We start from the raw sequence: 26,849 nt of genomic DNA, 5'->3' as shown, positions 1-26,849 counted from the left end.
TGTCTTTAAAGCACTTGTGAGATATTTAAGACATGCGTTCCCTGGCAATGCTCGCTCACTTGTGTCTTAACTCTACATCTAACTCGTAGACCGGGGCCGCGGCCTACGATATTGCAACGTCACAGTGTAGGCCTAAAATCTAATACATGATTGGTGAAAAAGATTTTAAAAAAATACCAGCTAATCTTTTTCACCAATCATGTATTAGATTATAGGCCTACACTGCGACGTTGCAATATCGTAGGCCCTTGTATTAGAGGTGGCTATGCTCGTGCGTTAAAGATCCCTATTATAAAACTGTTGTCTAAACTATTTTGAGACATCACAGAGGAATACTATGTAGTTTTAAAAGGATTTTATTCGAGTTTCAGGGAATAATTAGTCTATTTTCTGTTCTAGATGGTAGCAGCCGCTGTATAGACGCCAGCGAACTGCCGGATTTTGATGAGGAGACAGGACTCCTCCCCAAGGAGGCGGCGGAGGAGGAGGACATCGAGATAGAGATGGTCGAGGAGGAGCCGCCATTCTTGCATGGTCACGGACGCAACCTGCACGATCTCAGTCCGGTGAGTCGGAGTGCACCTAAAATCTCAAATCTCATACATTAATACTCCTCATTACACTATTCGGCACAGAGATCAAATAATGATAGTTTGGCGTCGAGTCGCTGTTACTCTTTAGTACTACCATAGAGAAACAATAGCGTAAGTAGATATTCCATGGTATAGGGAATTTATGTCGCAACTTTTACTGTTATCTCAAGCCGATTACTGTCGATTATTGTCAATTTCGACTGTTTTGTTGGGGTGATAGTGTATGAACGGCACAATTTGAGAGACTACCAGCGTCACACAGCTGCATAGGAAATATCTATTTGAACTATCGGCTTGGGATATCAGTAAAACTTGCGACATAAACGCCCTATACCATGGGATATCTATGCTATCGTTTCTCTATAGTACTACCCTGTGTCAATTGAGCCTGGTTTCCACTAGTAGAGTTAGTGGTCGTGTAGCTGGCATACTAACTCTACCGAGCTAACTCTACTTCACTTACTTCGTCGAATAATACTGTTTTCACTACAATTAACAATAGTAGGTAAGCAACAAGTTGCTTTTGATAAGATACAAAAGAGCATCTGTTGCTTATGAAAAGATACATTAAAGCTCCTTGTGTATCTTTTCGGATGCAACACGTTGCTTTTGAGAAGATACAAAAGAGCATCTGTTGCTTATGGAAGGATACATTCTCAAAAATGTTTGATGTTTTGAACGGGTAGTATTGTAGTCTTTAGTAAGGTCCACGTTATGATGGCTTTGAAGAAAGATAGATGAAAAACGTTGCCGATCCTCTGTCTTGTCAATGCCTTCTATAGACGGTAGCTGATACAGGTTTATTACTGTAATATTAACTGTTCATTCTCGTTAAAAAAATAATCAATTATATGTTATTAAGCAAGGAATTATATTTTTCAATAATTTTATAATGAATTTTCATAATTAAGATGAAATATTTTGTTAATTATTAATTCTACATTGTTGAAAGACGATCTGGCATCAGAGCAAAGCGAGAAAGAGATAGCGCTATCCGCTTTGTTGAATGATAGACAAGGATAGCAATACCATTTCTAATCAAACACTGCCATTATAACGTGGACCTCACTATAGACAACGGATCACTCCTTTTATCTGAATAAAGCCTGGTTTTCACTAGTAGAGTTAGTGGTCGAGTAACTGGCATACTAACTCTACTCTACTTACTTGGTCGAGTAACTGTTTGCACTAAAATTCAGAATAGTAGGTAAGCAACACTTTGATTTTGAGAAGATACAAATGAGCATCTGTTGCTTATAGAAAGATATGTTTAGGGTAACCTTCCACTGATACCGTATTCAACCGATCCGTTCGGCTGTTGGATCGGACGAATCTGCCGGCCGTTAATTCGGCCGAATATGGTCGTCCATTGGAACCGTTTACGTCAGTCTAGTTCAGTAGTTGGCTGAACTATTGAATATTGAATAAATATTGAATTAACTACTATCATAGCCACCAAAATTTTTCATAAACAATAATTGTATTGAGATTTTGAAAATTGAATAAACACATTATTAACTAAATTAGTTATTCATTACAACAATTTTACCTTCAGATCCTATTTGTTCAGTAATCTTTGACTACAGATTCCTTTGAACATCAAGACGATGATATCTTTTATCTCGCATTGTTCATAATTAAAACTTTATAAAACAGAACAAGTTCAAAAAGCAAAAACAAACAAGACTGATACAATTTTAGGTTAGGATTATGTTGTCTCAGCTCGACTAGTTAGTTCGGCCGGATAGAGCCGGAAAATCCCATTCAATTCGGATCGAAAAATTGATCGTCCGGAGACGGGCGTGCACGGACCTGTTGCAATGGACGAGCATCTGTTTGTTTCTTTGTTGGGGGATAGTTCGGTCGCGTTCGGTAGTTTTCGGCCGATGCTAGTTCGGACGAAAACGGTTCTAGTGGATGGCCCACCTAAAGCTCTTGTGTATCTTTCCGGATGCAACACGTTGCCTATGAGAAGATACAAAAGAGCATCTGTTGCTTATGGAAAGATACATTTTCAAAAATGTTTGATGTTTTTGAACGGGTAGTATTGTAGTCAAGTGGTCCTCCGACTATAGATAAAGCTACAGAACCCGGACTGTACATACCATAGTTTATATTTTACTGATTCATTCGTTTTTTTGTGTGTTTTTAGGTTAGGTAAAGTTCGATTAGTGACTTCTTACTTAGTTTATATTGATTTTTTGTGCTTTTAGGTGAGGATAGTGAAGAACCCGGACGGTTCGCTGGCTCAGGCGGCCATGATGCAGAGCGCCCTGGCCAAGGAGCGACGAGAACAGAAGATGCTGCAACGCGAACAGGAGATCGACTCTGTGCCAACCGGGCTAACTAAGAACTGGATAGACCCTCTGCCCGAGAGTAAGTCACTAGTAAATTCTCATACATTTCAAAGTAAATCATGTTTAATCAAACAAAAGAAAAAATATAGATTGAACACTGCATGTAGGTATGTCTACAAAATTTCCCCATGAATGAAATTAAATGCCCCATGATGAAATTAAACCATTCACAGTAGAAAGTACTACATTTTAGCTTGATCGCACAGAATTCTTTTACATTTTAACGATGATTAAATAACGGTTGAATGGCTGCCACGAAAACCAATTAGAGAAGTGTAAGACGTATTCATTAGTAATTAAAACCATAGAGAAACAATAGCGTAAGTAGATATCCCATGGTATAGGGAGTTTATTTCGTACCTTTTACTGTAAGCCGATAGTCCACTTAGTTCTTTCCCTTGAAGCTGTGTGACACTGGTAGTCTCTTATATTGTGCCGTTCATACACTTTCACCCGGTCAAATCAATAAAACGACAGTAATCGGCTTGAGATAACAGTAAAAGTTGCGACATAACTCATTATACCATGGGATATTTACTTACACTATTGTTTCTCTATGTTAAAACTTAACCACAGTTAAAATTTGACTGACTTGTGCAACCGGGTGTTTTTATTTCAACAGTTTGTAGATTTTTATAAAAAATATGAGTTCTTGCCCATTAAAATAGTTATATTTTCTATCTCCTCTCTGTAGTCGCATTTACTCACTGAAACAGAAAGACCACTTTACTTAAGACCACTTTCCAACTCACGGAAGTGAGGTGGTCTTCCTACTCTTTTTCTACTGAATATAAGTCCATTTAAATAAAATTCATTGAAAACTTGAATTCAAGTAAACGTCACTTGAAGTTTTTCAATTTGCCCATTCTACTCAAACTTCAAAAAACCTGAATTCAAGAAAACTTGACCAATGTAAAGGCAGCTTGAGCGCATGTTTTGATTGATTGAGTAATTTATTTATGTAGATTGCAATATATACTGGCTTATACACTTATACACAATAGCTTACAATACAGCAAAATTATATATGAATTTACATAATTTAGACTAAGAAAATAATTATTGAACTGTATATGATATGAAAAAAGCAATTTGTAATAACTATGGATAATTATATTGTTATGCATCTACATAAATTGGCGGAGCTTTGGACATATCAATGTCCATTCTTCGGAAAGAATATTAAAAATACTTTTTGTGTAGTTGAGAAGTTGATATTGTTGTAATTATTCATATTGAATGAAAAAGACTAAGAAATTGTCAAGAAACCACAGATTTATTGATACTTAGAAAGACCGGTTTCGGTTATTACACCATTGTCAATCTCTGATAAACGAGATTGACAATGGTGTAATAACCGAAACCGGTCTTTCTAAGTATCAATAAATCTGTGTTTTTTTGACAATTTCTTAGTCTTTTTCATTCAATATTAAAAAAATATCCTTCCCACTAACTCTCTACCAAAACGTTAAATTTCATTAATTCGACTAAGGATTTATTTATAAATGCAAATGTTTCAATTAATATGAATATTTAAGAGAAAAAAAACAGAAGATTGATGAAGTAAAATAATTATATAGGTAGATTAGGTCAAATCATTGATTAATAAAATGGAGTAGGCTGAAAGTAGATCAAGGTAATCAACTTTCAGTAATATATAGGGGTAGGAGATTTTTGAATTTTGGAAAGGGGTAGGAAGGTCGTAGCTCAGATAATAGACTATCCATTGTTCTAACGATAATCGTTCCAAACCTCACTATATTTACGTTGCATTCTAGCAATTTTCATCAAATTTTTTATCAATTTATGATACTTAATTATTGTTTTCATTCGATTGTAATTTGTTTGTTGTTCAGGTGACGGTAGGGCGTTGGCAGCGAATATGCGCGGAATCGGTTTGACCAATCAGGATCTGCCCGAGTGGAAGAAGCACGTGATTGGCGGAAAGAAGAGTTCGTTCGGCATGAAAACTAACATGACATTGGTGGAACAGAGGCAGAGTTTGCCCATATTCAGACTCAAGGTAATTTATCCATATGAAACATTGTGAACTCAATTCTATTTCATTTCTGATTTGTGTTCAATTGTTAATAATAATAGTGATGGTAATATTCTCTTGTAAGAAGGGTACGAAGGCATGAGACAACGTAAACAGTTACAGACTCATTTTTAAACGAAACTCAAAATTTATTTTTTTAGTGTGGACCTTGGATGTTGCAATAATTATAAAAATTAAAGAGAAAAAAATTGAAACATTGATTATGTACGAAAAATAACATGTGTTAAATGCTGTCAGTTTTTGTCCATACACTCCTGTTGACGTTGTGAGAAGTTGTCCATATTCCTCTGAAGCACGTGATACCGCTCGAATTTCTTGTGTTATTGTTTCACTCAGGGCCTCAAGGGTGCGTGGTTTGTTTATGTATACACGTGCTTTTAGGTAGCCCCATAAAAAATAGTCACAAGGTAATAGGTCCGGTGACCGAGGAGGCCACTCCTTTATTTCATCTTGATTATGAAAATTTATCATGAAATTATTGAAAAATATAATTTCTTGCTTAATAAAATATAATTGATTATTTCAAACGAGAATGAACAGTCAATATTACATCAATAAATCTGTACCAGCTACCGTCTATAGAAGGCATTGTTGCCAGAGGAACACTGTCTCTTTTTTTACTGTCATTATAACGTGGACCTCACTATAATCAACTCAACTACGGTCACTTCCATTTTGATTTTCCTTGCCCTATTACCATAGGTAAGGAAAAAAAATATTGCTTTCCAAAAAAAATGAAGGTACCCTAATTTCAAGTTTTCTATACGTTACAAGGTCCCCTGAGTCCAAAAACATAATTTTTGGGTATTGGTCTGTATGTGTGTGTGTCTGAACACGATAACTCCATTTCTAATTAACCGATTGCCTTGAAATTTTAAACTTAAGGTCCTTATACCATGAGGATCCGACAATAAGAAATTCAATAAAATTCAATTCAAGATGGCGGAAAAATGGCGGATAATTACTAAAAAACAATTTTTGTCACGGTTTCTCGAAATTGGCTCTAACGATTTTCTTCAAATTTATACCATGGATAGCTATTTATAAGCCCTATCAACTGACATGAGTCTCATTTCTGGTAAAAGTGCAGGAGTTCCGTAATATTCTTAAGAATAATGGCGGATAATTACTGAAAAAACCCATGTTTTTCACGATTTTCTCAAAAATAACTTGACCGATTTTTTTCAAATTCATATCCTGTATAGTTATTTATCAGCTCTATCAACTGGCATGAGTCTCCTTCCTGGAAAACTAATGGGGGTCCTCCCCATCCTTGAGAAATTGACTTTTTAAAATAAAGAACAGCTGTTTTTATGACTTTTAAAAAATCATCAAATTTCACTATTTACCCAAAGGAAAAAATACTCTGAAAACTATACATATATACACATATACATTAGTCTGATTGTAGTTTCATTAATGTTGCCGCCAATCGTCATTATGTTATTCCCCTAAATTATTCTGGTTTAAGAATGAGGCTTACAGTTCAATGAGCAAAGAAAGTTGTGTGAGTGTACCACACCAGATTTTTTGGGTTTTGGATTAACTTTGTTGTATTGGTTGCAGGACGAGCTAATCCGAGCCGTCACCGACAACCAGATCCTGATCGTGATTGGAGAGACCGGGTCGGGCAAGACGACGCAGATCACTCAGTACCTGGGGGAGGCGGGGCTGACTCAGCGGGGCACCATCGGCTGCACCCAGCCGCGTCGCGTCGCCGCCATGTCGGTCGCCAAGCGAGTCGCTGAGGAGTTTGGATGTCGCTTGGGACAGGAGGTCGGATACACCATCCGGTTCGAGGACTGCACTAGTCAGGAAACAGTTATCAAGTCAGTAGATTAACTATAGATCACATTATAAAGTAACACCTGGTTTAGGCTACTAAATTGTTTTGATACTGTATCATGTTTGGTGATACTGTATCATTTAAGGTGATACCATACATAAAAGATAGTATAATAATATAATAAGATATCCCATGGTACAGTATAGGGCGTTTATGTTCCAATTTTCAATGTTGACTCAAACTAATGGTCCTATAGTGAGGTCCACGTTATAATGGCAGTGGAGAAAGATAGGCGAGCAACGTTGCCGATCCTCTGTCTTTTCAATGCTTCTATCGAACTATTATTTAACGAAAATCTTAAATAAATGCTGCAAATCACCCCGAAGACTTCTGCTACTGCAGAAATTGACAACAGGGTTAACAGCTAGATGGAAAACTACTATCCAAAAATTAGTTGCCAGCCCGGGAATCGAACCCGGTACCTCCCAATTGCTAGTCAGGAATGCTTACCCTTACACCAAACTGACAATCTCTGGATAGCAGCGCTCATTTTATACGAAGCCATAGCGGCCAACCAGTTGGTTGGTTGGTTGGTAATTATTTAGGATTTTCGTTAAATAATAGTTATATATTAATTAGCATTTGAATAAATGCATTCTCTATTTAATTCCATCTATAACTATCTTCTATCGAACGTAGCTGATACAGGTTTATTGATGTAATATTAACTGTTCATTCTCGTTTAAAATAATCATTTATATTTTATTATGCAAGAAATTGTACTTATCAATAATTTCATAATGAATCTCCATAATTAAGATTAAATATTTTGTTAACCAATTATTGATTCTACATTTTTGAAAGACGATCTGGCAACAGATCAAAGTGAGAAAGAGGTAGCCCTATCCGCTTTGTTAAATAATAGTCAAGGATAGCATTACCATTGCTAATCAAACACTGCCATTATAACATGGACATCACTATATCTGTGTCCATTAGACAAAGCAAATAGCTCAGGGACGAGACATTAGTTGTTTTTACTTTCCTTGCCCTATTACAATAGGTAAGGAAAATATTGCTTTCCGAAAAAAATTAAGGTACCCCAATTTCTAAATTTCTATACGTTTCAGGGTCCCCTGAGTCCAAAAAACTGGTTTTTGGGTATTGGTCTGTATGTGTGTGTGTGTGTGTGTGTGTGTGTGTGTGTGTGTGTGTGTGTGTGTGTGTGTGTGTGTGTGTGTGTGTGTGTGGTGTGTGTGTGTGTGTGTGTGTGTGTGTGTGTGTGTGTGTGTGTGTGTGTGTGTGTATGAGTGTATGTGCGTCTGTGTACACGATATCGCATCTCCCAATTAACGGAATGACTTGAAATTTGGAACTTAAGGTCCTTTCACTATAAGGATCCGACACGAACAATTTCGATCAAATGCAATTCAAGATGGCGGCTAGAATGGCGAAAATGTTGTCAAAAACAGGTTTTTTTTGTGATTTTCTCGGAAACGGCTCCAACGATTTTGATCAAATACATACCTAAAATAGTCATCGATAAGCTCTATCAACTGCCATAAGTCCCATATCTGTAAAAATTTCAGGAGCTCCGCCCCATCAATGCAGATAGATTCCCAATTATCAGGCTTCAGGTACAATTGAAACAAAAAAATGAAGTGGAGTAGATTGAGCATGAAAATCTCTACAATTAATGTTCAGTAACATTTTCACCTAAAATTGAAATTAAGCTTTAAATTTGAGAAAATGTGATTATTCAATTGCAAATTATTGTTGATTCTATTAAATCATCCACTATGATAGCAGACCTCATGTGTGTCTCCAGCGTTATTACCCTGTCACCAGCTGGCTCAAATATTTGAATAGTAGACTTGAGATGCGCGGGAACACTAGCGTCAGTGATCAATTTTCATAACGGCAAGGAATTTTTTCAGGCGCCAACCCAATCAGCCAATCGGAAAGCTTCTTGCCCTGCTGACTCTGAAATGCCTAAAAAAACGCCTTCAGCTGCTTACAGACTTGAGCGCCCCAAACACGCGCATTTCACTTTTCATCAGCTGATTATATCTGTAATTGTACAAAAAAAATCTGGTGTGGCGCACTCACACAACTTTCCTTGCCGTTATGATTTGATCACCTGACGCTAGTGTTCTCGCGCATATCTAGTCTACTTATAAACAAAGATCCGAGCCAGCTGGTGATAGGACAATAACGTTGGAGACATACGAGGTCTGCTATCTCTTCATAGTGAATCATTTAATAGAATCAACAGTTGCAAACAGTTTGCAATAATTGGATAATCACATTTTCTCGAATTTCGAGCTTATTTTTAATTTTAGGTGAAAATGTTACTGCTCATGCTTAATCTTTTGTTTAAATTGTATTTGAAGCCTGATAATTGAGAATCTAAAATCAAACTTTGCATAGATGGGGCGGAGCACCTGAAATTTTTACAGATATGGGACTTGTGGCAGTTGATAGAGCTTATCGATGACTATTATAGGTATAACTCTAATCAAAATCGTTGGAGCCGTTTTCGAGAAAATCGCGAAAAACACTGTTTTTGACAACATTTTCGTCATTTTAGCCGCCATCTTGAATCACATTTGATCGAAATTGTTCGTGTCGGATCCTTCTTTTGTAAGGAGCTTACGTTCCAAATTTCAAGTCATTCCGTTAATTGGGAGATGAGATATCGTGTACACAGACGCACATACACTCATACACACACACACACACACACACACACACACACACACACACACACACACACACACATACAAACCAATACCCAAAAACCACTTTTTTGGACTTAGGGGACCTTGAAACGTATAGAAATTTGGGTACCTTAATTTTTTTTCGGAAAGCAATACTTTCCTTACCTATGGTAATAGGGCAAGGAAAGTAAAAATAGTGAGGTAGGCCTACAGATAATATATTATGATAATCGTAGTATCAGCTGATGAAAAGTAAGATGCGCGTTCTCTTTATAATAATGGTCTCTCCCTTTCCTAGCTTAGCGTAGCATTTTTGCTATCGGCATCGTCTTTTTATTATTCTTCTCCTCCTCCTCCTCCTCCTCCTACTCTTCCTAATCATCATCATCTTCCTCCTCCTGACTTGATTCTATTTTTGTCCGCCTCTTATCATCTTCTGTTCTCTCCAAGCCATATCGTGTTTTAGAATTTTTAATTATTATATTCATTATGATTATTTATAATCAAGCATTATAATTTACAGAGAAAATAAAATATTAATACAGTAATTATTATATGCTCGAATATATGTATATTAACATTAGCCTTATGTAAATTGTATCTTCTGGCTGAATTGAATTGATTTGTCTGTTTGCAGATACATGACAGACGGCATGTTGCTGCGCGAGTGTCTGGTGGACCTTGACTTGAAGAGCTATTCAGTGATAATGTTGGACGAGGCGCACGAGCGGACCATCCACACAGATGTGCTGTTCGGACTGCTAAAGCAGGCTGTCAAACGGAGGCCCGAACTCAAGCTCATTGTCACCTCGGCCACCCTGGATGCTGTCAAGTTTTCGCAGTACTTTTTCGAGGTCAGTGCCGAATGAAAGTTTGAAGTAGACTATAGAAGTTGAAATAGATTTTGGTTTGGATTTGTATTTTGAAATTAATTAATCTGATAAATCCAAAATTATTGTAGTACATACATTTTTTGGACTTAAAATAGTGTGTGAATTAAGTTATTATCTACATAACCTCTAGACCGTGTATTCCAAATTAAGGTTTAAAGCAATTTTGGGCGAAGAATGCCTGTTGTTTTGTACCTGCATTGTATCTATTGTCTATTAAGAAATGAAATTAAATTGAAATTTATTCATAACACTGACAATTCACAAACAAAAATGAATGAATAACAATAGATAAGCCACTGGAAAATTATAAATTATAAAAAAATAATTCAACCTCAAATAGGTTGCACGAAGCGTTTCGCCGGTATGACACAACAATGTATGTCGACATGTGTATCATGCATGTCTTACCGTTAGTGGCCAACCTAAGAAACAGGAGAATATGCAGAAGAAGATCTAGCAGTAAAAGTTAAAAAGTATGCAAGAAACGAAAAAGAAATATAGGTCCGGAATGGAAGGAGATGATTTGTTGAATGGAAAGGATTCTTAAGGAATGCTCACATTTTGAATTGAATCCCACTTAGTTAGTCCGGAATGGAAGGAGATTTGTTGAATGGAAAGGATTCTTAAGGAATGCTCACTTTTTGAATTGAATCCCACTTAAAGTTAGTTTACAATTTCAAATTGTTTATTTTTTACATCAGTTTAGAACAAAATACACCACATCAACCAATCATCCCATCAGATATAAAATAGTAATTAAAAAGAGACAATTTTCAACATATTCAATATAAATAATAACAAGGAATCAATTATTGTATATTGAAAACATTAACAATGATCTACTTCAAACTTATAATAGTTTAGACATAATTTTAATTATAATCCTGAGAATTTTCGAAGAAAGTATGAGTACTTATGATTTTGTTATCATGGCGAGTCTGTTGCTTCAGACGCCATTTTGTGAAGTGGGAGGAGACTGTCTAGCTGGGCCAATGGCAGGCGTTCATGCCCTTGACCAATAGCAGTACTCGCCTACTTGTATAAATTCTGCTGCTCTTGTATTTAGTTTTAGTTTATCTGAGATTGACAATGGTGCAACAAACGAAACCGGTCTTTCTAAGTATCAATAAATCTGTGGTTTTTTGACAATTTCTTAGTATTTTTATTTAATACTTATGATTTCGTTTGATTTCAGGCGCCAATTTTCACGATACCAGGACGTACGTTTCCTGTTGAAGTGCTATATACGAAGGAACCAGAAACCGATTACCTGGATGCTAGTCTTATCACTGTTATGCAGATACATCTGAGGGAACCACCCGGCGATATACTGCTATTCTTAACTGGTGAGTAAATGGCTGTGTTCACACACACCGATCTGGCGACTGCTATTCTAAACTGGTGAGTAAATGGATGTGTTCACACACACTGATTTTGCGACTGCTATTCTTAAATGGTTGAGTAATTTAAGACACAGTCGCGGATTCCTTTTTTCATACTTTTTGTTGTTTATTTTATTATTTATTATATTATGCCTATTATATAATACCTTTTTGGCTTAACTTATTTGGTTCTACTTTTACTCTTGCTTTAACATATTTTTTCGTTCAACTATATTTCTCATCACTTTGATCGTACAAAACTGGGAAATTCCGTATCTCTTCAATAAGTTTTTCACTCTCTATTATCACGTACACCCTGAGTACCTTCAGAGGTGGGTGATTGATACCCAGGTGTTGCTCCTGGACGACTTAGCTCAGCCGTAATGTGGGCGGGGAAAGGAGGCAAGTCGAAGTTCCTCTTCTTTCTTCTCTGTACCTTAGCTGGCGTGGACAGCACCTCCTGGTGCTTCTGACGGCGTGAAGGTCGCTCTCACTCTGATGACACTACTTCGAGGTAATTTGTATTGGCTTTACGGCCTCAGTTCCGCTCCAGTATAATAGGAAGAGAAAGGATGGACGGCAGCCAACGGGCCGCTATGCCCTGGGAGGATGGACGGAAAGGGACGTACGGCAGCCAACGGGCCGTTGTACAGGAGGGACGGACGGCAGCCGACGGGCTGCTGTACCAGGAGTGGAGGACAGGGACGTATGGCAGCCAACAGGCAGCTGTACAAGGAGGAGGAAGGTTGGGAGCGGAATGCAATGGTCTGGGGCTCGTCCGGCGTTTAAATAATCTCCCAAAGTAGAGGGGATGGAGATCAGCCGCCGCCAGAGGCAGTAAGAATCCTCTCGATGCGCGGAAAATGGTGCGCCATCGGTACCCTCCTTATCTCCGCGGTCAGCTAGCTTGCTGATAGTCGAGCGTCTTTCAATAATATATTATTAATTTTTTCCTCGTCACAATTTCACTTTGTGACACCATGTTAAATGAGGCAGCACCGTCACCGTCAAAAAATAAACTGAACTAGTCGGTGACGGCGCGGGCAACAAACACGGTGACTGTGCTGACGCGGTGAGGTAGTATGTGTATCTCTACACTTTTGCAAGCCTTTGTTTTCTCACTCGCCGTAGTACGTCCGACACTTGGCAGCACGTCGGCGCGGGCTCGGTGCGGTTATGTGTGTCCCGGCCATTAATTGTCGTTTTCATACACACCAATAATTTTGACTAGATTCTTTGAAATCTGGCAGCCCCATTACTCCATAAGAGCAACGCTGCAATCTAAGGTTTGTGCAGACTATAGTAATTATATGTAATAAAATTTTCAAGTAACCTTAGGCTCAACTCACACTTATGCGACTCAGGTCGAGAGACTCGACTCTATTTGGACTATTCATGAGACAAAATAAAGTCATAGAACACATTTTGTTTTGCTGTTTCTCAAATAATGTATTTTAATATTATCTCACAATTAATTTATCTCGTTAAGCCTAAGGCTCAACTCACACTTATGTGACTCAGGTCGAGAAGAGACTCGACTCTAGTCGAGAGCATGTGTTTCCAAATGGCGACACTCAGACCAGTCGATTCCAGTCTCCGCGACTGTCGCCATTTGAAAACACATGCTCTCCACTAGAGTCGAGTCTCTTCTCGACCTGAGTCGCATAAGTGTGAGTTGAGCCTTAGGCTTATCGAGATAAATGAATTGTGAGATAACATTAAAATTCATTATTTGAGAAACAGCAAAACAAAATGTGTTCTATGTCCTAATTTTGTCTCATGAATAGTCCATATATCTGTAATGATGCCATATCTGTAATGTACAGCATTTTATGCAATAAAAATATTTATTTATTTATTTATTTATATGTTGGTCAGCGCTTGTGATATTCTCTGTCCTTTCTTTCCTTTTTGTTCGTCATAATGTGCGTACAAACTCATGCGCCTCTAACGTGCGCCTTGCGCTCCTCATCAGCTGTTGCGATGATTATTGAACGAGCGTTAGCGAGTTCTCACTAGATAGATAGATAATTTAGCAGCCACTGACCTCCTCTCAAAGGGGTATATGGACTTGTCAATCATATTTAAATTATATAACCTGAATTTAGCATTTATGAAACTGATTGTTGAATATACTCGCGAAGGTCTACGAAAAATCACCGTGAACTAAAGCAACTGAAAAACTCCTGAATCGAATAGAAACACTGTCCTTCAGCTCTGTCTTCAATTCTATCCTCTCTCTACCTGTCTATTACATGGGAAACCATAGTTGGCTAGGTATTTTTCCTCCTTTCTTTCTTATCAGCACACCCCACCATGAAGCCTGTTTTTGTATTTCATTGGAAATTTATTTTTTTGTGTTTTGATTTCTGTTATGTATATTGTATTGTGTTGATTGGAATAATAATAATAATAATAACTTTTATTCACTTCATTGTACAATTTCACAAAGCATAATAACATAAAAAATATCAAGTGCACTCCTCATTAGGCTAGGAATAAAAATTGATTGATTGAACTGAACTCACACTTTTGACTTACTGAAGGCCAAAATCGTTGCCCGTCTGTTTGTATGCTCTACAATAACTATGGAAAGAATTGATCAATCAGCTTCAGATTTTGAATTTGAAACACGTATTCTTCGAACCTTATTAACCGTTGTTTTGTGTTGTTAATTCAAGGTCAGGAAGAGATCGACACAGCCTGTGAGATTTTGTACGAGCGCATGAAGTCTCTGGGTCCCGATGTCCCCGAACTCATAATTCTGCCCGTCTACTCTGCGCTGCCCAGTGAAATGCAGACTAGGATATTCGAAGCCGCTCCACCCGGATCTAGAAAGGTATGTCGTCAAACTCATAAAAAATTCATCACCTTGCTTCCAAGATCTAGAAATGTATCTTGTAAAACCTATCAAACGTTTATCACTCTATTTACAAGATCTACACCTTTTCAACAGTGTTTGAGAAAGTATCAATATTGTAATTGAGAATAGGCATTTGTATTTGAGAAAACGTCAGATGTAAATGAGAATAGCTAATATATATTCTTGGACAGAACTTTGAACTTTAAATTTCCTCAGTAAGAACATAACCTATTTTTTCGGACATTTCATTATTTATCAAAATTTGGGAACAGAATAGTTTTGGGCTATGCCTGTTGTTCTATCCCGATCATATTCATATGATTTGTAATTATATCAACGAATAAATAAATAAATAAAAATAGTCAATTGTATTTGAGAAGTCATCACTTGTAGTTGAGAATAGTGAATTTTATTTGAGAAAGTATCATTTCAATTTGAGAACATACGATTTGAAATCGAGAAGTTGTCAGTTGTAATTGAGAAATGATTTTAAAAAACCAGTACTCCAGTACTTAAATTTTTCATAACTGTACTCATATAAAATAATATGATAATGTATTTAATATTCCAACAAAACGTTTAGTTTTTGAATAAAACATTATTTTCAAGCTTCAAAATCCATTGAAGAATTGCTGAATTGTTTGATCAAGAGATTCAATTGTTTGATGATAAAGTTTAATTGCGCCGTAAACATAGAGAATTTGATCTTCATCAAGTGCAATGTTTTACAAAATGTTTGGAGACAAAAGTCGCGTTGCCAATACATACATAGAAATAATTCTCATTAATCATTCGTACACAGTACAGGAGAAATACTCTCATCATTGGAAATATTAATTTTCCCCAATGCAAAGCCTATATAGTAATTGGAATACTGTGTACGAAGTACAGTATATTTTCCTGCTCAAATCAAACCTGTACTGTAGGCTACAGAAGAGTCACGACTTGTCAATTGGAAAATTTTCTCATTTTCAATTGATATCTTCTCATTTACATTTGACGATTTCTCAAATACAATTCACTATTCCCAATTACATGTGATGACTTCCCAAATACAATTGACTATTCTCATTTACATCTGACATTTTCTCAATTACAAGTGCCTATTCTCAAATATAATTGATACTTTCTCAAATAAAATTGAAAAAGGTAGGCTATGTCGTAAAACTTTATTTCCAATATATTTTCCTCCTCAACGATTCTAGATTTTTCAATTATTTCCATAGGCTACATTGATTAATATAGAGAACTGAGAAGGAAAATAAAGCTAGATTCGCAAACAACAGTGACAGTGAAAACCATAATTTGATGCAAAACTTCAAACATTGAATGAATTCTACAAAAAATGATGGGATATCTTCTTATCTTCTCTCTATGATCTCCGCATATATGAGACATTATCTCAACATAAAATGAAACACGAAACGATACAGTAATACAACACCATAATTTGATACAAAACTTCCAAGCTTTGAATGAATTTTACAAATCATGGGATATCTTCTCATGCTATCTTCTCTCTATGTTCTCAGGATAGATGATACAGTGTGATACTGTATCACCGCACATGATACAGTATCAACACAATATGTTACAGTATCACCGCAGATGATAAAGTATCGACATAGTATGATACAGTATCATCTCAACTTGATACACAACACCATAATTTGATACAAAACTTCCAGACTTTGAATGAATTCTACAAATCATGGGATATCTTCTTATGCTATATTTTCTCTTTAATAATATGGGAACGCGCCAACCAAGCTCCCCGTCAGCTGAGCTCCTTTTAAAATCACTTTCGAGGGGATTGGTTGACGGCGGCAACTGAGCTCCTGAGAGAGGAGCTTGGCTGACGGGGAGCTTGGTTGTCGTCTACGGTCCCGACAACCAGTCCCCTCCTGACCAGTTGGGGATTGGCTGACGGGGAGACTCGTTGACGCCAGCGTGCAAGGAGTTTGGTTGTCGTCACCGAACCTGACAACCAAGCTCCTCGCACGCTCACGTTCGAGTGCCAGAGTTTTCGCGAGTAAACTGACATAACTATTTCATGCACTTACTCAATGGATTTTGGAGCAGTCCTCAAATCGCCTGGTTTTCCCAGTCATTCATTGCTTTTTGATAAGTTTTATTATCACATTTTTCAAGAATCAATAGTTCATAAAGAGATTCAGCTTAGGTATTGGTTCATATTTTCATGTTCTATCCAAGAGCTACATTTCAAAACAACAAGCGAGTGAAGCGAAGTGAAGTTTTTGAATTCTGTTCAGCTTTCAAGGTATTTAGTGGCATTAATATATACTAGTAACATATATTATATGTACTAGTATTGTAAATATATAATTCGCCCAGAGCGCAAGGCTCGCATGGCCCTTACGCCGCTCCTGTACGTACTTACATTATAGTATATGCATACATACAGGAATCACTTGCGAGACGTACAAACACTCATTCTGAAAATGCTTGCCAATTCAATAACATAAACTTTCACAAGTCAGTTGGATTCAGAAAGAAAAATAGTTTATTCCATTTAATGTTTGCAGTGATAGAAGTGATGACATTAACAAGCTTTTCTTCTTATAATCGAATTCTTAGAATGTGTGAAACAGTGTCTGTGATTGTACTACTTCCCCGCCCGTTTCAAGCTGGTTTCAATGCGCAATAGGAGATCGGCTGTCGGGGAGCTTGTTTGTCGGGTACGATCACGACAACCAGACCCCTCATATCCAGCAGGGGATCGGCTGCCTAGGAGCTTGGTTATCATCAGTGTGTCGCCGACAACCAAGCTCCTTCGTTCCAGTAGGGCATCAGCTTTCGGGGAGACTATTTGACGGCAATGGTATTTTTGCCAGGAGATCGACTGACGCCTGTGGTCAAAATTGCGAGGAGCTTAGTTGTCGGGGAGACAGGTTGACGGCGACCCAATAATATGTTACGTAAATGATACATTATATGTATTTTCTTGTTGCAGGTGGTGATAGCAACCAACATAGCGGAGACGTCGCTGACAATAGACGGGATCTACTATGTGGTGGACCCAGGGTTTGTGAAGCAGAAGGTGTACAACTCCAAGACGGGCATGGACTCACTGGTCGTCACACCCATATCCCAAGCACAGGCTAAGCAGAGGGCAGGACGGGCTGGCAGGACGGGACCTGGTCAGTTTCGACAGAAAATTTCAGAATTAGTAGTTTTATTAGAAGTCATTATCATCTGTGGATTGGAAACAAGATATTTATGAAAAAATATTCAATATCTTGACTGTGTTGTTCCATACACAACGGTATATAGTACAGTCCGGGTTCTGTAGCTTTGCCTATCGGCGGGGAGGGCCACTAGACTATAATACTACCCGTACAAAAACATTGAACATTATTGAAAATGTATCTTTCCATAGGAAACATATGCTCTTCTGTATCTTCTCAAAAGCAATGCTTTGCATCCGAAAAGATACACAATCTATGAGCTGACATTCGTTTGCTCTTTCTATTGTTGATGTTACGTTGCAACTCTCTCATTCATGAATAATCTCTGTGTCTAGCGAGCTTTCTCCAAGGAAGCTTTGTAGAGATCTAGGGATCTAGGGTCTCTGAAGCTGATATTTTTTCAAAGCTGTAACCATTACCCCGCGAACCATACCTTACCTATATGCCGTTTCAAAGTCACGCAGGCAAAGCTGCGGGACGCGTACTGTGTATATGCTTTATTATCAGTCATCATTAGTGAACTGAAAGCATGAAATTCGTGAATACATATTCATAAACCTTGTCAGTGTTGTTCCAAACATACCGGTAAACAGCCTGGTGAGTTTCGATAGAAAATGTGAGGATTTGTAGTTTTATTATCAGTTATTTCCATCTATGGATTAGAAGCAAGATATTTGTGAAAACATATTCATAAAATTTGACAGTTTTGTTGCATATACACAACGAATTTCCGAATTTGTAGTTTCATTATCATAATCTGTGGATTAAAAGCAACAGATTCGTAAAAAAAATATTATTCACGACCTTGAAAGTGTTGTTCCATACATAACGGTGAACCACATGGTGAGTTACGATGAAAAATACCAGCATTTTTAGTTTTATTATCAGTCTCTATAATCTGTGCTTTAAAACTAGAGACTCCTGAAAACAAATTCAAAGTTCATGACAATGTTCAAGCAGACTCACACTGGATGCGTTTTTGTATGAAAAGTGTTCATACAAATATGAACTTTATGATGTGTACATGCGTGTTAGTGTGAGAAGCATCGGGATCGTTCGTGTGTTTTCTCAAGGTGCGTACAAACTAATGCGCCACGAACACGCTTATTTCGCTAGCTACACACACATCGATTTTTTTCGTACGATATTTTGCTGTCCTTGATAATTCTATTAGATTAAACGGAGCTTGACATACATCACCTGTTTAATCAAAAATATGATTTATAAGGATGGGAAAACCGTACGAACATGAATCGATTTGTGTGTAGCTAGCCTTACTGTTTCTGTACAAATACAGATATAATAAGCATAGCATCAGCTGATTAAAAGTGAATAATTATCACTTGCAGACAGTCAACACTAGACTTTAACACAGTCCATTGTTTACCATCCAGCTGAGAAGAATGTGAGAGTAGTGGTGGCAGCTCTAGCTCTATTAATAGAGCTTGTGCCGATTGCACAAAAGCCAGTTAAATTTTAATCTTTATTAATTCCACTAGAACCAATCAGAGAAGCCATCTTTTCAAAAAAGCCTTCTCTGATTGGTTCTCGTGAAATTAATTTTGTGCAACCGGGCGCTAGCACTACCTCCGTAAACAAAGCCATAGTGCATTCTGGTGACGTCAGCACAGGTCGGGCTCCTACACCAATAAAAATTTGTTGATTTCAGCTGATCTACATCAGCTAGTGTTTTTATTGGTGTAGGAGGCCTACCTGTGCTGACGTCACCATCAACCACCTGTTATGCACTATGGCTTTGTTTACGGAGGTAGTAACTCTGTACAGTGCTTCATATATGTCACGGTGGGTGTTCTAAAGTTGGCACATTCAAGCTGTACCACTAGTAGTTCTGTGAATAGTAGACCTCAAGCAATTTTCTCATCAACAAGTAGGGTATCTGATGTCACCTGTTCTAGTTGAATCACAATGCACAGTTGAATCATAATTTACTCTTAAAAACTGTTATTTGTTATCTCTAAGATCAAAAACTCACTTATGTTAATAAACTCAGTTCACGTTTGAATTTGATAATTTATCCATTTTCGTGATAATCTTTCCATCTGATGATAATATTTCTCAACTATTCTAAAATTAATTTTTTCAATCAAGTATATTATAATTTTTTCAGCATTATTTAGTTCATTTAATCATGTTTTATTTTATTTTCAATCACCAATTAAATTTGTTTTTTTAAATGTGAGAATATTGATACTGATGGGCACGCATTATAACAAATATTTAAACCCTACCTTATAGAAATAGACACGGCCAGACATCTGTGTAATGCATGCAATGAATAATCCACTTGTCAGCTGATTGATTATGAATAATTCTATAGTCTGATTGATCCTATCTTCAAAGTAGATAATATATATTGTGATATCAGAGTATGGAGGAATTCCTTTTTTTCATATTATCCTTAAAATGCAAAATTTCAAAAAAAAACTTGTGTATACATCGACGCGCAGTTGAAAAAGGAATATTCCTGCCAAATTTCATCGAATTCTATCAACGCGTTTAGCCGTAATCGTGTTACATATAGATAGACAAAAACAAATCGAGTTAAAACATAAACCTCACTAGGTTTGGTCAATTAATACACTCTATTTTGTTTCACAACAGGTTTTATTGTAACATTTTTCAACTTAATTTAGTTGTGTTTGTTTTAGGCAAATGCTACCGACTCTACACAGAACGCGCCTACCGCGATGAGATGCTGCCCACTCCTGTGCCCGAGATACAGCGCACCAATCTGGCCACCACTGTGCTGCAGTTGAAGACAATGGGCATCAACGACCTGCTGCACTTTGACTTCATGGACGCCCCTCCAGTCGAGTCGCTCATCATGGCACTTGAACAACTGCACTCGTTGAGTGCACTCGACAGCGAGGGATTGCTTACTAGGTAAGTTTGTATCTAATTATGATGTTGTGCATCAAGTTGAGATGATACTGTATTATAGTGTTCTGATACTGTATCATTTTGTGTTGATACTGTATCATGTGTGGTGATGTGGTGATACCATAGAGAAAAGATAGCATAAGAAGATATCCCATGTTATAGGTCGTATATGTTCCAAATTTCACTGTTAACTCAAGCCGATAGTCCTAGTAGTTGTTTTTGGTGAAACTATGTGACGCTGGTAGTCTCTCATACTGTGCCGTTCTTACACTCTCACCCCATCAAAACAGTAATAATAGACAGTAGTCGACACTCAGTAATTGGCTTGAATTTTAGAACATAAACGACCTATACCATGGGATATCTTTCTATGCTATCTTTTCTCCATGGTATCACAATAAATTATACAGTATCACCACACATGATACAGTATTGAAATTGAAATTCTTTATTCTCGAAAAAAGATTAACAATACAATTATATCTTCATGTAAAAAATAAGAATACATTTCATTGCAGACTACTCTTATGGGCACATGCCTGTGAGAGAGGAGCGAGTTGTCTAGTAGCAACAATATACATAATCTTAGATTAAACTATTCATAGCTATGGAAAATATAACTTTAAATATGACAATAACAAAAAAATGTTGTTGAAAGAGAATAGACTAGAGTAACAAATAAAAATTAATCTGGAGAGAGGTATCATTAGTAAGCAAATAAAATAAACCAAATCAGGAAAGAAGTAGGAAGCACAGTGAGATCGACGAACAAAATAAAATCGTTAAAAATATACAATAATCATTAAAACTTGCATTTTTGAACAAGGAGCGAGATCATTCATATCCGACAAGCGCAATCATCCACACATTCGTTACCCAATTTCAATGTATTAGGCAATGTACAATATTAGCCAAAAAAGGTTCAATTATCGGAAAGAGTAAGGTGATATTAAAATACCTTCCTGCTCCTCTAGGTTTCGGGAAGTCACCCAATCATTGACTATTTTTTTATAGTGACTTATTCTCAAATTGTCTGCATTTTTCAAATAGACGGGCAGTTTTTGAAAAAGGAAATAATGCATTTTGTAATGTGACGAAGTGGAGGAGAAAGTTCTAGTAAGTCTGGGGTTGACGATACCGATATTTAAAGCTGTTCTTGTGTTATAATTGTAAATGATAAATGATATTAGAAAATATAGCTACTTTGTGTTTGAATGTGTACAAGGTTAGGGTTTTTATATATAATTGTTGTACATTTAATACCTTAAATTCTTCAAAGAGATAATCTGATGGATATGTTAATATGATAATCAACATAATACTGTATGATACAGTATCATCTCAACTAGACAGACAAAATCATATTATAGATACACAACATCCATAAAAGTACCACAGGCTTGTTATAATGAATAATGATCTTGTTATAATAATTAATGATCTTTTTAAACATAAATGTTTATTTATTATTTCAGGTTAGGCAGGAGGATGGCCGAATTCCCGCTGGACCCCTCGCTGTCCAAAATGCTGATAATGTCGGTGCACCTGCAGTGCAGTGACGAAGTCCTAACAGTGGTCAGCATGCTCAGTGTCCAGAATGTCTTCTACAGGTCAGTCGAGTAGCTGAAACTTTAATGATTTTTTCGCAACCTAGTTCCAATTCAGTTTACTACTAAAAAATTCAGTTGAATAATTATATACTAGTCACTATCGTAAGGTCCACGTTATAATGGCAGTGAAGAAAGATAGAAGAACAACGTTGTCGATCCTCTGTCTTGTCAATGCTTTCTATAGACGGTAGCTGATACAGGTTTATTGATGTAATAAAAACTGTCCTTTCTCGTTTAAAATAATCAATTATATTTTTCAATAATTTCATAATGAATTAACATAATTAAGATGAGATGATAATCCAGAATGTCTTCTACAGGTCAGTCGAGTAACTGAAAGTGGAATCATTTTTTTCGGAACCTAGTTCCAATTCAGTTTGCTAGACAAAGTTTTACTAAATAAAATACATACTAGACACTACAGTGAGGTCCACGTTATAATGGCTGTGAAGAAAGATAGCAGAACAACGTTGCCGATACTCTGTCTTCTCAATGGAGTGCTGACACTCGTGGTGAGATACATGGCTATGGAACCCGTCAGACTCACCTTATCTACATGCTAAGATGCCGTTTAGCAAGGACTCAGAGGTGTCATCCTTTCATTGCTTTGAAAATGTGGGTCAGATTACTCTTTCATTGGATATCTATATAAATAAAAATCGAGCCTCAAATTTTGACATTCAATAATTTTTTTATGTGTGCACCGAATTTGATGATTTTTGTTTAGTTGTGTTTGTTATGTTCAGGAGCAGGTTTATGGCCTATCAAATTTATGATCCGACTTCAGGACTCTTTCCTACGGTCCTCCAAAGTTTACATGTAATCCTTATAGGAGAAGATTTGTGAGCTGGCCACACACAGAGATAAAAATCAGCTGTTATAATCATTGCGTCATCCAACAGCCATCGGTAGATAGTAGACAGCAGTGTGTGCTGCTCCATAACCGCCCATGTATTTTATTCCAAACGACCCGATTAAAAACAAAATGACTATTCTGTGTGTAACCATCCAGCAGTGCGGCCTCAGGTTAAAGACTTACATGCGCTAAAGACATTGCTTTGTTTCGAATAATTGTGATGTCTTCAGTGTTTAGAATTAATTGATTTTTAGTAAATTATTTATTTTGCTGTTGAAAATGATCTATATAAATAAAATCCATTAAAATAAATAACTAGAATAATATCAATATTAGCATCTGCTATTCAAAAATAATGAGCAAGAAGCACCTGGATGCAAAATGCCGCATCGCGCCTCCTCAGGTGTGCATCCAGCTAAAGTTTGTCATGATATGCATTAACTATTTGGTGGCACGAAGTTCGCCGGGCCAGCTAGTTTGAAATAATTATTATCGAAAATGGAGTTGGATGTTGAAAATACTGTATTAACTATAGTGAGGTCCACGTTATAATGGCAGTGTTTGATTAGCAATGGTATTGCTATCCTTCTCTATCATTCAACAGAGCGGATAGCGCTATCTCTTTCTCGCTTTGCTCTGTTGGCAGATCATCTTTCAACAATGTAGAATTGATAATTAATTGACAAAATATTCCATCTTAATCATTAAAATTCATTATGAAATTATTGAAAAATAGAATTTCTTGCTTAATAAAATATAATAAATTATTTTAAACGATAATGAACAGTTAATATCACATCAGTTATCCAACCTGTATCAGCTACCGTCTATAGAAGGTATTGTACTGTATAGTACTGAAAGAAAATTGTACTATTTATTATTTTACAAAGGCGACTTTCTAGAAGTTTTTTGAGCCTAGGTGATGATGGGATACTATATAATTGACAAGACAGAGGATCGGCAACGTTGTTCTCGTATCTTACCCCACTGCCATTATAACGTGGACCTCACTATAGAATGGAAACTATAAGAACTATAAAAAAGTTAGCATAATAACAATTCACCGAAAATCAACTCAAATATCACGACTCAATTATACAGTACACAGGAAAACCAGCAGAGCAGACGACAAAACACGAAACAACACTCATTAGTTGACAAGAGTGTGGATGGATGGTTTTCCAGTGCTGGCCTTCATTGGCCTTCGCTCGACAAAAAACGAAGCGATGGTCAACAAAGACAAATAAAGGTTAGCGCTGGCAAACCACCCATCCACACATTGGCCGACACTGGCCGACGTTGGCCATTGTTGGGCCAATGTGTAGTTGCGGCATATTATTTTTTATTCAATTTTTTTACTTTCATTCTTTTTCGCCACACTGCACAGAAAGCAGCTGTTTTCCAGTCCCTACGTAGATCTGAAAGACCTTGTTTGCAGACGACGTCAGAAAAGGGTTTCTTTTCCGGTCTAGGCCAGAAAGTTGTCTCTTTCCAGCCGCTCATGGAAGTAGTTAATAAGTCATCCGCTAGATCGGGCGAGTGTCCACTTTCATCATCAGCTGAAGTCGCCATGATTTCAGTTCCAGTTTCGAATCAAACTAATTCGCTTCGCAACCAGTTTTATTCAATTATTTATTGTTGATTAGTGCATTCCGAATTTTCAAAAATGCTTGAAGATGACTGTGGTATTCCAAGTGAAATTTTAAAAGAAAGAAGACTGCAAATCTTCTACCACTAAAATCAAGAGATAGGTACGATAGCTTAACGAGTATTCTTTATTTTGTATTCTTTATTTATTTTGTCAGCAATACCTGTAGTGTGGCGAAAAATATCGTTCGCACCACGGGCAAAAATGTTTTTCCAGCTCTCAATCTTTTCTAGTCCTCGGCCTACGGCCTCGGACTTGAAAACCGATTTCAAGCTGGAAAAATCTCATTTTCTGCTCTAGGTGCGAAATATACTATTTATACTAACTTCTAGAACTTAAATCTAGGCCGAAAGACAAGCAAGCCCTAGCCGACCAGAAGAAGGCGAAGTTCAACCAGGCGGAGGGAGACCACCTGACGTTGTTGGCCGTCTACAACTCGTGGAAGAACAACAAATTTAGCAACGCCTGGTGCTACGAGAACTTCGTGCAGATCAGAACACTCAAGCGGGCTCAGGATGTTCGCAAACAGCTGCTCGGCATCATGGACAGGTTGGCATTCATTCTTCCATTCAATTGTTCACTCATTGATAATTTAGGATGGGTTTCACCAGGAACCAAACGTGACGTTTAACCTTCTTTGTCCATAAACAAATGCACCTACCAGCACAAATGCACCTTTAATCCAGCCTACCCACAAATTTAATTCAAACTCATTTATGAATACATTGGAGCAAGGAGTTAAATTGTTGATCTCATTTTAGCGTAAATTGCAGTCAGCCAATAGCTGACAAAAACGGATCTCACCACACCCTACTTTTGAGAATTGACCGCCCTATTTTCGCCATTTAACTTCTGTAATATTTTGTTGAAGGAAATACTGAGTGAGCATATATACAGGATGATTCTTAATTATGGTAAAATAATTTAATACGTGATAGTAGAGGTAAAAATAAGAAAAAAAGTTCTCATAAACATATAGCCCTTATATACTAAGTACAAATTAATGTAAAATGTTATTTGATTTGTAAAAACTTTTTGGGAATAATTTGATTTGATTTGATCCATAAACGCTTCATTAGCGAGCTATACAGGGTGAAATATTTCGCCCGGAATTCAATTCCTCTGGTGAAATACACCTATGCTGAATTGTTTGGGGACTAGTTTTTGAAAAACTTATGATGGATTCATATGGAAAAATTGAATAAAACTAGTCTGGAAACTGTAGTGTGAGTAGTTATTGAGAAAAAAGTTGAAATATGCAAAAAATCTAAGTAGAAAAACACAGACTTCTACGTTTTATGCCAAATAACTTTATTTAATGACTAGTTAACAAATAATTTTTCGCAATAAAGATACATTTCATTCAACTTTAGTTTACACAGCTTACATAATTCTTTTCAGAATTAAATTCTCTACAATTTTTATTGCGAAAAATTATTTGTTTACTGGTCATTAAAGAAAGTTATTTGGCATAAAACTTAGAAGTCTGTGTTTTTCTACTTAGATTTTTTGCATATTTCAACTTTTTTCTCAAAAACTACTCACACTACAGCTTCCAGATTAGTTTTATTCAATTTTTCACATATTGTTCCATATGAAACCAGCATAAGTTTTTCAAAAACTAGTCCCCAAACAATTCAGCATCGGTGTATTTCACCAGAGGAACTGAATTCCGGGCGAAATCTTTCACTCTGTATAGCGCGCTAATGAAGCGTTTATGGATATATGTTTATAAGAACTGTTTTCTTATTTTTACCTCTACTATCACGTATTAAATTATTTTACCATAATTAAGAATCACTCTGTATATATTGTATTTATTGAACGGAGAGAGCTGGGAGAAATTCATTAGAATAGTCTAGAGGTACCGATCTCAGCTGATTGAGGAGTTCAACACTTAGGCTCAACTCACACTTACGCGACTCAGGTCGAGAAGAGACTCGACTCTAGTCGAAAGCATGTGTTTTCAAAT

At 36.8% G+C, this 26,849-nt stretch overlaps 1 protein-coding gene across 1 annotated transcript in view; it reads left to right on the top strand.

The window, feature by feature from the left end:
• Positions 1-26,849, top strand: part of LOC111061706 (ATP-dependent RNA helicase DHX8-like) — a 78,259-nt gene that overhangs the window by 17,968 nt on the left and 33,442 nt on the right. Inside the window, exons 7-17 of the mRNA XM_039439770.1 lie at positions 410-566; positions 2,807-2,969; positions 4,807-4,973; positions 6,576-6,838; positions 10,153-10,369; positions 11,604-11,754; positions 14,472-14,629; positions 17,628-17,814; positions 20,532-20,766; positions 22,239-22,373; positions 25,223-25,426. Of these exons, the coding sequence (XP_039295704.1) occupies positions 410-566; positions 2,807-2,969; positions 4,807-4,973; positions 6,576-6,838; positions 10,153-10,369; positions 11,604-11,754; positions 14,472-14,629; positions 17,628-17,814; positions 20,532-20,766; positions 22,239-22,373; positions 25,223-25,426 (2,037 nt within the window). The remainder of the gene's footprint in view (positions 1-409; positions 567-2,806; positions 2,970-4,806; positions 4,974-6,575; positions 6,839-10,152; positions 10,370-11,603; positions 11,755-14,471; positions 14,630-17,627; positions 17,815-20,531; positions 20,767-22,238; positions 22,374-25,222; positions 25,427-26,849) is intronic.

The sequence above is a fragment of the Nilaparvata lugens genome, chromosome 13 (genome assembly GCF_014356525.2).
Source record: "Nilaparvata lugens isolate BPH chromosome 13, ASM1435652v1, whole genome shotgun sequence".
In the NCBI taxonomy this organism is placed as follows: Eukaryota; Metazoa; Arthropoda; class Insecta; order Hemiptera; family Delphacidae; genus Nilaparvata; species Nilaparvata lugens.
Note: the sequence above shows the minus strand (reverse complement) of the source record. Positions and strands in the feature narration are given on the sequence as shown.